This window comes from Myripristis murdjan, chromosome 13 (genome assembly GCF_902150065.1).
Source record: "Myripristis murdjan chromosome 13, fMyrMur1.1, whole genome shotgun sequence".
Taxonomy (NCBI): domain Eukaryota; kingdom Metazoa; phylum Chordata; class Actinopteri; order Holocentriformes; family Holocentridae; genus Myripristis; species Myripristis murdjan.
This window is the reverse complement of record NC_043992.1, coordinates 41,006,997-41,019,637: the sequence shown is the minus strand read 5'-3', so window position 1 is coordinate 41,019,637 and position 12,641 is coordinate 41,006,997. Positions and strand designations below refer to the sequence as shown.

Here is a 12,641-nt window from a genome sequence, read left to right as displayed (position 1 = left end):
GCTCAAAGGCACACTGGCAGGACACACTACCAAACACTGTATTAAAATTTGCTCCTGAAGGTTTGTTTCTTGAAAATCTCAGAATTTTCTGTTTTCCGTGTAAATTTGTGCATTTTTTTCTTATAAATTTATCATTTTAATCTAAGAATTTTTTTCTAGCAAATTTGTGACGAGCACGTTGGTGAATTTTCCATTTTTTTTTTCTCATGTGAATTTTTACTCAAACTCACCACCTGAATGTCAGAGAATCTCTGAGGTTTTTTCCTCGCACATTTGGGACGTCAGTCTGAGAGTTCTGGGTTTTCTCAGGTGGAGCTCAGCGTGTTCAGCTCCTCCTCCTGCAGGACGGCACCCGGGGGCCCTCAGACCTCCAAACAGCTGACAGGCCCTCAGGGGCCCCCAGACCCCCAAACAGCTGACAGGCCCTCAGGGGCCCCTGGGTTCCACCACAGGAGGATCATCAGCACGGGGCTGCAGACACACGAGCCGACTTCATTTCATTTCTTTTTCATTTTTATTACTCAGTGGAAGTTTTTGATTTTCTTTTTGTTTTCTCCAGTTTGTGTAAATTTATTTTCTTGTCTTCTTCTTATCATTAGGTTTTATTCTTTTTTTTTTGCTTTGTAATCAAGTGAGTTTGTCTTAGTTTTAGTGAGTTCAATGAAATTCACATTAAATGGTTGGTTGTGGGGCTCTGCTTAAAATGCAATGAAACAGGATATTCCACACACACACACACACACACACACACTCACAGTCCACTGTGTTAGTTCGCCCCCTGCTGGAGATCAGGGCTCAGTGCTGCCCTGCCCACTGTACCTATGAGTCTACATGAATTATTTAAAGGACAGTTCCACTGATTTTCAGTGTTTGTCCCGTTCACTCCAGTCTCCCCCACATTCTCAGTGTCAACAAACCGTTTATCAATAAAGATTTCACAGAGTCAGACTGTGAGTTTGTGGCTGAAGCAGCCGCCTCATAATGTTCTGCTCCTCAACACTCAGAAACCACACAGCTGATGAACGGCTGTGGAAAGCAAAATGAAATTTGATCATTACATTTCTTCTTTGTTACAATCTTTTTTTTTTTTTTTTTTAAACATCTCTAGAAAATGTTGCTGATAATAAAAAGTCATGAGATTTGACTGGTTTTCTTCAGAGTGTCAGGGCCACTGCAGGGAGAGAAAAAAGTGTGTGTGTGTGTGTGTGATATAAACAGAAAAAATAAACTGATATTTAACATTTCGGAGATTTAAGTTGTAAATTTATAAGAAAAAAAAATCAAATTTACAAGGAAAAAAAACTAAAATTCTGGGATTAAAGTTGTAATTATGAAAAAAAAAAAATCACAAATTTATGAAAGAAAAAAACTAAAAATTTAAGATTATAAATCCTGATGGTTTGAGCCCAGAATCCTAATCTTCTCATCAGCATCTGGACTTTGAAGAGACGTGTTTTTTTTCTCCCTGCAGCGGCTCTGATTTCTTTTAAATCACCTTCAGCACAATAAAAAAAAAACAAACAAAATTAAAAAAAAAAAATAAATAAATAAATAAAGACTTTCCATCTTCTGATTCCCAGTTGAGGAAAAAGCTAAACTGGTAAAGTTCTGAAAACCTGAATTTTTTTTTTTTTTTTCCATCAGAAGTGAAAGTTTGAGTGTAAAAATGACACACACACACACACACACACACACACACACACACACACACACGCACACACAGAGGCACACGGAGGCGTGTTGGTCTCCACCTGCTTTATAGAGTGCAGACGTTCACAGGGACACAGAAGCTTCACAGACACTTTAACTTAAACTTTACAATCTTCTGCTGTTCCCCCGAGGGGCGGGGCTACCAGCCGGCCGGCCAATCAGCAGCAAGCGGTCGCCTGCTGGCCTCCGATGAGGAAGCACAGAGAGGAGGGGGCGGGGCCTCTCCCCGGCGGCAGGCGGCATCACGGGAAACAAACCGGACCGAAGCGGTTTCCTTGGCGTCCGAGGGCGGGGCCAAAGAAATATAAAAATCTAAAAAATTTAAAATAAAAAAGAAACATCGACTGAACCGAGAGATTTGTGGCTCTTTCATTAAAGCTCCAGAAGAGCCCGCCGCCTCGGCCGCCGCCTCGCTCCTTCATTCTGCCGTGTGATTGGTCAGCGGCCACGGAGAAGCGGCCGATGGACAGCGTCGCTGACGGGACGTCCGGCTGCGCAGAGCGAGCTCAGCTAAACAGAAGAGGAGCAGTTAAAGGGCAACGCCACCCATTTTTAAGAAGTCAAGACTGTCCCTCCTGCTCACCTGGAGAGCCGACAGGTGAGTCTGGAGCTGCCGAGGGGGGAAAAGAACAACCGCAAAATTTAAGATTAAAGTCGGAAATACAAGAGAAGAAAAACCTGTAATCTGAGATTAAAGTGGTCAATTTATGAGAAAAAATCTGAGATTATAAAGTCACAAATATGAGAACAGAACTCGGAGTTTAGTCTCAGAAATGTTTTTTCCTCGAAACTTTTGAGATTAAAGTGGTCAAGTTTTTTTTTTCTCCAGAACATCAGGATGAGGCCTCTTTAGGCTTTGGCTCCGCCCCCCTCCTGCTCTTTCACTTCCTGTCTGATCCTGAGTCACCGAGCGTCTGAAACGCCGCCGTCGCTCAGGACAAATTCATCTGGTCGTGCGAGCGAACACACGCTCTGCAGAGAAAAACTAAAAATCTCCTGTAAAAAAACAAAAACCACAGATCTGGACCAAGTCGCATTTTTTCATTTCAGGTCGAATTCTTTTCATTTTTTGTCCGCAGAGCCGCGACACGGCAAACTGAACGCCGCACATTAAAGTTAAGAGTCTTAACATTTAAAAATATTCTCCATGTTCACAAGGGATTCCATGACAGCGTTTTGCCGGCAGAGGGGCAACGGGACGGAAGAAAACTCAGAAATTTAAGGTTTTTAATCAAATGTATGAGATTATTAAATCACAAATTTGTGAGAAAAAAAATCAGAAATTCTGAGATTAAAGTCGCAAAATTATGAGGAAAAAGAAAAACCTGAAAATAAGATTGTTTTCTTCTGAATCGGCCCAAGTCACAGCAACGTCTCTTCAGAGTCCAGATGCTGAGGAGGAGGTTGGGATTATGGACTCAGACCAGCAGGATTTCCTTCAGACTGGATCCAACAGGAGGACAAACTGGTTTCACTGTTTTTTTTAATCCTAAATGTGAGTTTTTCCTGGTGAAGTTTGGGCTTCAATCTCTGAGATTACCCTCCTCCACCGGCTCTGTCATCTTCCCCCCTTCAGAGGCTCTAACTCACCGTCACATGTGGTAATCTGTGATAATCCCTTGTTTTGGGAATTTTCTTGAACCGGGAGTGATTTTCTTGATCCTCCTGGCTGCAACACATTCATTCCTGTTTGCAGGTCAGTTTCACTTGTTTCAGGAATTTCCTCCTGGGAGGAAGTGGGATTATCTGGATTTTCTCCCCTGCTTGAAGAAAAACAGGATTTGAACTCTTTTATTTTTTATGTTGGAAAGGAGGGAAGTGAAACTGAAGACAGTTTTGGTGGGAAAGACGCAGGGCAAGATGGCCGCCGCCTCGATTCAGATTTTATTCCCAGGAAAAAAAAATCCCGAAAGAAGTGAAACTGACCTGGAAACAGTGGAGGATAATTTGCAGATTATTGATTTGAAGCTGCAGGAGCACAGAGTCGCTGTGTTGCTCAGAGCTGCAGTGAGCCGCCGCCGTCGCCGTGACGACGAAGGACAACCGTTTTTCTTTAAGGCCAAAACGAAGCAGCGGATTAAAAGTCCAAGAGGGAGACGGCCGTCCTCGGCGGTAAAAACAGGTGACAGGATGGAAGCCGTTTAAAAGCTCCAGGTGAGTCCAGGTCCACACGTCTCCGCGGGACGTCCGGCTCCTGAGGCGGCGAGCCGGCCCCTCCGCCGCTCCGTGTCCTTCCACCTGAACCCAAACCCGCCGGCCGGCCAATCACACACAGAAACGTCCGACCCCGCCCCACGGGGTTGTGTTTTGTTTTGTTTGTTTTTTTAGTGGACCGCCTCCCCCCGGCTGACGTCCACACCTCGACCCCCCCGCCCCGCCCTGCCCCGCCCCGCCCCGCAGTCCAGCCCCCGCCGGGCCGTGATGAGCCTCAGCCGGTCACATGTCGGACCAGAGCACGGCCTTGCTGCCCTTCTCCACGCTGACGACGAACGCCCCCGACGGAGACCACGACACCGAGTTGATGGCAGAGCTGCAACACAGGAGAGACACAAACATTAATGTCTAAATATTAATGTAATAATATTAATATCTGAATATTAATGTAATAATATTAATGTCTGAATATTAATGTCTAAATATTAATGTAATAATAATGTCTAAACATTAATGTAATAATAATGTCTAAATATTACTGTCTGAATATTAATGTCTAAATATTAATATCTGAATATTAATGTCTAAATATTAATGTCTGATATTAATGTCTAAACATTAATATCTGAATATTAATGTCTGAATATTAATGTCTAAATATTAATGTCTGAATATTAATGTAATAATATTAATGTCTAAACAATGTTTAAACATTAATGTCTGAATATTAATATCTAAATATTATTGTCTAAATATTAATGTAATATTAATGTCTAAATATTAATATCTAAATATTAATGTCTGAATATTAATATCTTAATATTAATGTCTAAATATTAATATCTAAATATTAATGTAATAATATTAATGCCTAAATATTAATGTCTGAATATTAATATCTTAATATTAATGTCTAAATATTAATATCTAAATATTAATGTAATAATATTAATGCCTAAATATTAATGTCTAAATATTAATGTCTAAATATTAATATTTAAACAATGTCTAAACATTAATGTCTGAATATTAATGTAATAATATTAATGTCTAAATATTAATATCTCAATATTAATGTCTGAATATTAATATCTAAATATTAATATCTTAATATTAATGTAATAATATGTGGAATGAACTGAGCAGTGGTGTTTGCTCCAGGTGTGGGTCTACCTGTGGTTCTTGTCCAGGGTTCGGTCCACTTTCCCCGTCAGGACGTTCCAGACGTACAGCGTCCCGTCAGCGGAGCCTCCGGCCACGTAGCTGCCGTCAGGGCTGACACACACACACACACACACACACACACACACACACGCACGCACACACACACACACACACACACACACACGGGAGAAAATCCGTTAGGGACCAACACTGATCACACTGACCTGAAACATCCTCGTATCCCTCCGCCCAGCCGTTCTAGTTCCAAACATCGAACTTCTTTCTTTGTTTATTTTTTTAAATCCCAAGTCAGAGACGGAGCCAGGCTAACGACTCCCATAGACATCAAGTCTTTATGCTAAGCTAACAGGAAATGCCACCCACAGGAACTGAACCAGTGGACGTCCAGAGGTGGAACTGGTGTCCAACATCTGGTCCCAGTGCGGGGACGTCTCGGGGAGAGGGGGTGTGTGAACAGAGTGTGTTAAAGTGTGTGTTAAACCAACCTGAAGGCGACTCTGGTCCAGTCCGCTCCACACTTGAAGCCCTGGGCACTGAGCAGCACACACACACACACACACACACACACACACACACACACACACACAGTATTTCATTTTAAGAAATAGAAAAAGAAGAACTAAAAGAATGTGCCTTTTGTAATATTTGTAATAAAGTATATGTGCACTGTGTATAAATATGTGCATTAATCCTACAAACAATAACTACAGACTTAAAATATAAATGTGCAGGTTCCTGAGGGGCCGCCTGGGTCCCCGGGGCCGACAGGTGCGGCGCGCTCACCTGAAGGTCTGCCTGACGGCGTTGGTGCGCAGGTCGATGATCTTGACCAGGTCGTCTCTGGAGCAGGTGAGCAGCTCGGTGCGGTCGTGGTTCAGGTCCAGAGACGTCACTTTGCCCAGCAGCTCCAGCTCCCGCACGATGCTCTCGGCCCTGAAGGCAGCACGGCACAGAGGGGGGGTTACGGCAACGTGATTAGGGGTTAGGGGAGCCTGGCGGGGTTAGGGCTAGGGATTAGGGGTTAAGGATTAGGAGCTGGGGTTAGGGGAGCCTGGCAGGGTTAGGGTTAGGGATTAGGGATTAGGGGAGCCTGGCGGGCGTTAGGGTTAGGGATTAGGGGTTAAGGATTAGGGGAGCCTGGCGGGGGTTAGGGTTAGGGGTTAGGGGTTAGGGATTAGGGGAGCCTGGCGGGGGTTAGGGTTAGGGATTAGGGGTTAAGGATTAGGGGAGCCTGGCGGGGGTTAGGGTTAGGGGTTAGGGATTAGGGGAGCCTGGCGGGGTTAGGGTTAGGGATTAGGGGTTAAGGATTAGGGGAGCCTGGCGGGGGTTAGGGTTGGGGTTAGGGATTAGGGGAGCCTAGCGGGGTTAGGTTAGGGTTAGATGGAACTCGATATCTCACGCCAACTTCATCTCCAATTTCGGTAGTACAAGCAGCATAGTTGTGAGTTTTCGGGTTAAAAGGCACTGGCCCTCGCACGTTACTGGACTGCCAAAACCCTGAAGAACAACACGTCTTAACCAAGGTTCAGGGTTAGTGTGATACCATGTGGCAGAACCTGATGCCCGGGACTGGGATTCAGGAACTGTCAGACTTGGTTAGGGTTAGGGGTTAGGGATTAGGGATTAGGGGTTAGGGGAGACTGGCGGGGTTAGGGTTGGGGTTTGGGGTTAGGGATTAGGGGTTAGGGGAGCCTGGCGGGGTTAGGGTTGGGGTTAGGGATTAGGGATTAAGGGTTAGGGGAGCCTGGCGGGGTTAGGGATTAGGGGTTAGGGGAGCCTGGTGGGGTTAGGGATTAGGGGAGCCTGGCGGGGGTTAGGGATTAGGGATTGGGGACCCTGGTGGGGTTATGGTTGGGGTTAGAGATCAGGGATTAGGGATTAGGGGTTAGAGGAGCCTGGCAAGGGTTACGGTTGGGGTTAGGGATTAGCGGTTAGGGGTTAGGGGAGCCTGGCGGGGTTAAGGTTGGGGTTAGGGTTAGGGATTAGGGATTAGGGGAGCCTGGTGGGGGCTTGTTTTGGGACGGACACCCACCTGATGTCCCAGAAACGGACTTTCTTGTCAAAGTGGCCGCTCATGACGCACTGCTCAGTGCAGACGATGTCATTACAGCTGGAGCCGGCAAACACCGTCTTCATACCTGAGGAGGAGGAGGAGGAGGAGGAGGAGACAAAGAGGAGGAGGAAGAGACAGGAGGAGGAGGAGGAGACAAAGAGGAGGAGGAAGAGGAGGAGGAGGAGACAGAGGAGGAAAAGGAGGAAGAGGAAACAAAGAGGAGGAGGAAGAGACAGGAGGAGGAGACAAAAAGGAGGAGGAGACAAAGAGGAGACAAAGAGGAGGAGGAAGAGACAGAGGAGGAGGAGACAAAGAGGAGGAGGAGGAGGAGATGAAGAGGAGGAAGAGACAAAGAGGAGGAGGAGACAAAGAGGAGGAGGAAGAGGAGATGAAGAGGTGGAAGAGGAGGAGACAAAGAGGAGACAAAGAAGAGGAGGAGGAAGAGACAGAGGAGGAGGAGACAAAGCAGGAGGAGGAGGATATGAAGAGGAGGAAAAGGAGGAAGAGGAAACAAAGAGGAGGAGGGAGAGACAGGAGGAGGAGACAAAAAGGAGGAGGAGACAAAGAGGAGACAAAGAGGAGGAGGAAGAGACAAAGAGGAGGATGAGATGAGGAGGAGGAGACAAAGAGACAAAGTGGAGGAGGAAGAGACAGAGGAGGAGGAGACAAAGAGGAGGAGGAAGAGGAGATGAAGAGGTGGAAGAGGAGGAGACAAAGAGGAGACAAAGAAGAGGAGGAGGAAGAGACAGAGGAGGAGGAGACAAAGCAGGAGGAGGAGGATATGAAGAGGAGGAAGAGGAGGAGACAAAGAAGAGGAGGAGGAGGAAGAGGAAGCGACAGAGAGGAGGAGGAGACAAAGAGGAGGAGGAGGAGGAGGAGGAGACGACAGCCACCAGTTAGTAAACTCCCAGCTGAGCGGCGGACAGGAATATAATCCGTGTGTGTGTTGAGATTAAAGCTTCATCAACATGTCGCCTCAGGAATGAAAACATTTAGAAAGCGTGTGTGAGGGTCGCGGCGCTGCAGCGGCCAATCACGTACAGACTTTGCTGCGCAGGTCCCACAGCTTCAGCGTGCGGTCGTAGCTCCCGGAGACGATGCGGGCGTTGTCCAATAGGAAGCGAGCGGACAGCACCTTCCCACTGTGTCCCGTCAGGGTGTGCTGCAGGACACACACACACACACACACACACACACACACACACACACAGATCACTTAGTGTGCACTTTGATATATGAATTGCTGTTTGGTAGTTAATTAGTGAATAAAGTGTCTTCAGATGTTTTAGGGTTAGGGTTAATTCCTTTTTTTGTTTGTTTGTTTGTTTTTTAATTTAAACAATATTCGTTTCTTCCTTCCTGCATGAAGATGTGAAACACGAAACGCTCCGAGTCGCCTTCACTTTCTGAAGACGTGGATCTCAGGTGCGTTGCTGTGCTGCAGGGAAAATGCAAGACTTTATTATATTCATTTAAAAAATATCAGTCGTGCGTAACTCCTGCGATAATGAGCCTGTTTTTAAATCCAGGCTCAGGAGCTTCTGGCTGAGCTCTTTCAAAGCTTTTTACTATTTTGTTATTTTAAAGCAATTCATTATTTTTTGCTGCTTAGTCTTGTTTTTTTTTCTTTCTAGTTCTCTGCACTTTTGTAATCTATTTATTAACGATAATGATTGTAATTTATTATTTTCTTCTGCAATTTTTTTTATAAATTGTATGGATTTTCTTATTTCTTTTAAATGTTTGTTTCTTTTTTCTTTTCACTTTTATTGTTTGTTTGCGTCGTATTAAACGGCGTATGCGGCGGCGTAAACGTGCGGCGGTCTCAGTGGAGGTGTGAGATCACCGGCCAGGCCCCGCCCCCAGCGCCACACGCCCCCTGCTGGTCGCTCGTGTTGGATGTGCGTCATCGCGGCGAGCCGGCGGAGTCTCTCGCCGGCTCTGTGATGTCACATCCTGTGTGTGTCAGCGGCCCCCCGCGACCGGCGCCGCCTCACTCGAGCCACGCCGGGCGAAGAGCGGGGGCTGCTGGGAGCCAAAATGGCCGCTGAGGCGGAGATCAGGGCTTCAGACCTTTTACATCACATCATCGACCAGAAGCTGCTAACCCTCTGAGGAGAGACGCTGTGTGTGTGTGTGTGTGTGTGTGTGTGTGTGCTCACCCTCAGCCTGTAGTCGTCTACAGTCCAGATGCGGCTGGCGAAGTCGTTGGAGGCGGCCAGCAGGTAAGAGCCCTGCCACACAAACAGACCACATGACCTTTAACCCTGACAGCCGGCGGGACGTCCCAGCTCGACACACACCTTTAACCCTGACAGCCGGTGGGACGTCCCAGCTCGACACACACCTCTAACCCTCTGAAACCTGACACAGAACCACTGGCTTTCTTTCAACCACGGGAAAAAAAAACAAAAACAAAAAAAACAAGAAATAACCTGAACATAAAAGAAATTAGTAAAAAAAAATTCAAGAAAATGACCTGGAAATTAGCCTCGTAAAGAACCAAAATATATTTTCTCATTTACACACATCCATGTATTCACACCCATATATATTTTCCCAGTTTGGGATCAATAAAGTATACCTATCTATCAATCTATCTATCTATATAGACAGATACACAAACACACACATATATACATGTTTTTTATGTTTTTCTGTAATTTTCAGGTCATTTTTCGCTGAGCTGCACAGATTTTTCCCCCTGATGTGTGTGAAACCTGAGCAAACTGGCTTGACCTTTCAGAGGGTTCACAGTTCGAGGCTGCGCTCCCCGGCAGGTCAGAGGTCAGAGCACCTGTCTGCAGGTAAACACCCTCTGAGCGGCTCAACTCACCGCGCTGTCGAACTCGATGCTGGTGATGCCGGCGTTGCTGCCCGTCAGAGCTCCTTTAGGCTCACAGCGACCTGCACACACACACACACACACACACACACACACACACACACACACACACACACACACACACACACACACACACACACACACACACACACACACACACACACACACACACACACACACACACACACACACCACACACACACACACACACACACACACACACACACACACACACACACACACGTCAGAGCACAATGCCCAGCCCCAACAAATCTGGTATTTACACAAATATCAGCTAAAAACAGTAAAAACAACAAAAACTTATGTCCAGAAAATTATATTTATAATTATATATTTTAAAATCAAGTCACAGGAAAAGGGATTTTATTTTGGGGGAATAATTTGCATGTCATTTTCTTTTTTTCTTTTTTAAATGTCAGGATGTTTTATTGGTTGCTTATTTTCAGGTCATTTCCTCATTTGTTTTTGTTTATTACTCATCTTGTATTTTTGCTGATTTTCAGATCTCGTGCATTTTTTCTGGCAACATTTCACGTCATTTCTTGATAAGCTGCTTATTACCTTTTTGTCCTTTATATTTCAGAGAAATCAAGTCAGTTGTTTTTGGTAACCATGGCGACAGACGCCGGGTTAGTTGTTGTTCAGATCCTAAAATAAACTTCCTAGCGCGGCGTCGCTCGGTCCAACTTCCTGTTTCCTGTCGAAGGTCTCAGCTTGAAAACTTGAGATCAGCTCCCGGCTCCGCCCCCCGCCGCCCCGGCGCTCCGTGCTGATTGGTTCCTGTCGGATGCCTCCTCGTCACTCTGAGCCAATGGGATCTCTCTCCACAGACTCGAGGCTGTGATGTCACATCCTGTCTGTCTGTCAGCGGCTCCTGGACCCAGCGCTGCATCACTAGAGCATGATGGGTAAAGGAGAGCAGGGGCCGCTGGGAGCCACAGGGGCGGCTGGGAGGGGATTGTGGGTAATCAGACCTTTTACGGTTCATCACTGACCTTCGACGGCTGATCAATACATTCAATAACGAGCCGCTGCTTCCTCGATCAATAAAGTTTATTATTGTTCTGCTTCATATTTTCTGATGGTTTCTTTTATATTTAATAATCATCCATTGACTCTGTTTGTTACTGAGGCTCTGCATTACAGAGGGGTTTCCAGTTTTTTGTCCTCCCTATTCATGTAACATGAGGGGGGACAGAATAGTGGAAACAGCTGTCAGTAAAGTGCAGTGCAGTCCAACCGCAGCACTAACTACGAAGAAAACTCTACGGCACAACATCTGGATTAGACTGGATTAGATTAGATTAGATTACACAGGTGGAGCTGATGAAGTGACACCGTGTGAATAAACATGTAAAATCTTGTCTTTGGTGTCGTTTTTTTTCTGCGTCGTTTCCCTGTTTTGATTTGATCTTCATGCTTCGTTTTATTGTTATTTTGCTTCCTGGTTATTCTTCTTTGCTGCTGTGTTTTTACTGTGTTTTTAAAGCGGCTGCAGAAACAAAGATTCTCCTCCTCCCCGTCGCTCTGATCACCTCCGAGCAGACGCTGCTTTAGTTTTCCTGTTTTAAATGTTAAGTCTTAACAGCTGGAGGTGAGTTTGATGCTGTTTTCTCTCTCGTATGTTTGTCTTCATGTGGACCCAGGAGGGAAAGTCTGGGGATCCATAACAACAATAAACAAACAAACAAACAAACAAACAACAACAAAACCCTGCTGAACCCACCTGAGACGACCTCCCACAGCTTCACCTTGCGGTCCATCCCTCCCGTTGCTAGGAGACGAGAGCCGGGGCTGAACCGCACCGCGTTCACCTCGCCGTCATGGGCGTCCTGCGCACACACACACACACACACACACACACACACACACACACACACACAGGAGACGGGTCAGGCTCGTGCTGAATCTTCTCCTCCGTGTCGACTCAGGTTGTGTTTTGGTCTCAGCTTGAAAACTTGAGATCAGCTCCCGGCTCCGCCCCCCCGCCGCCCCGACGCTCCGTGCTGATTGGTTCCTGTCGGATGCCTCCTCATCACTCTGAGCCAATGGGATCTCTCTCCACAGACTCGAGGCTGTGATGTCACATCCTGTCTGTCTGTCTGTCAGCGGCTCCTGGACCCAGCGCTGCATCACTAGAGCATGATGGGTAAAGGAGAGCAGGGGCCGCTGGGAGCCAAAGGGGCGGCTGGCAGGGGATTGTGGGTAATCAGACCTTTTACAGTTCATCACTGACCTTCCAGGCAACATGAGGGACCCGGTGGTTTCTGTTTCAAAACGCCGAGTCCCTTCAGGAACTCACATCACAAAAAAAAATAAATAAATAAAATAAAAAAATAAAAATAAAAATAAAACAAAAGCTGCATGACATTATTAAAAAAAAAAACAAAAGAAAAATAAAACATTGCGATTACTTTGAAAATTATTGCAGTTTCATTTGCGATGTCAGTGAGTGGGTTCATTTTTGCACTGGAATTTTCATTTTAATTAATAAAAAAAAAAAAAAAAAAAAAAAAAACAGTAAAATGAGGATGAGATTTCTTGGTTTCTGCATCAAACAGGATTTTTTTCTCATGTGGAGAAAATTATTTGTGGGCCGGAGCGTCTCCACTCCACAACACATTTACACTCACATTTAACCTTTATTTAAAAAAAATTACAGCTGCTGGGATC

At 45.7% G+C, this 12,641-nt stretch overlaps 1 protein-coding gene and 3 non-coding genes across 7 annotated transcripts in view; all 4 read right to left on the bottom strand.

Moving 5' to 3' along the window:
- Positions 1–1,740: 1,740 nt before the first annotated feature.
- Positions 1,741–12,641, bottom strand: part of atg16l1 (ATG16 autophagy related 16-like 1 (S. cerevisiae)) — a 33,487-nt gene continuing 22,586 nt past the window's right edge. For all 4 annotated transcript variants that reach the window (XM_030066556.1, XM_030066555.1, XM_030066557.1 and 1 more), the window contains 9 exons: positions 11,695–11,800; positions 9,939–10,009; positions 9,265–9,336; positions 8,144–8,264; positions 7,082–7,187; positions 5,833–5,982; positions 5,535–5,582; positions 5,038–5,139; positions 1,741–4,240 (listed from right to left, as the gene is read on the bottom strand). In XM_030066556.1, coding sequence (XP_029922416.1) covers positions 4,147–4,240; positions 5,038–5,139; positions 5,535–5,582; positions 5,833–5,982; positions 7,082–7,187; positions 8,144–8,264; positions 9,265–9,336; positions 9,939–10,009; positions 11,695–11,800 — 870 coding nt within the window. In that variant the 3' untranslated portion in view covers positions 1,741–4,146. The remainder of the gene's footprint in view (positions 4,241–5,037; positions 5,140–5,534; positions 5,583–5,832; positions 5,983–7,081; positions 7,188–8,143; positions 8,265–9,264; positions 9,337–9,938; positions 10,010–11,694; positions 11,801–12,641) is intronic.
- Positions 8,924–9,197, bottom strand: LOC115370825 (small Cajal body-specific RNA 6). Its single transcript, XR_003929304.1, has one exon.
- Positions 10,674–10,964, bottom strand: LOC115370823 (small Cajal body-specific RNA 6). Its single transcript, XR_003929302.1, has one exon.
- Positions 11,910–12,205, bottom strand: LOC115370824 (small Cajal body-specific RNA 6). Its single transcript, XR_003929303.1, has one exon.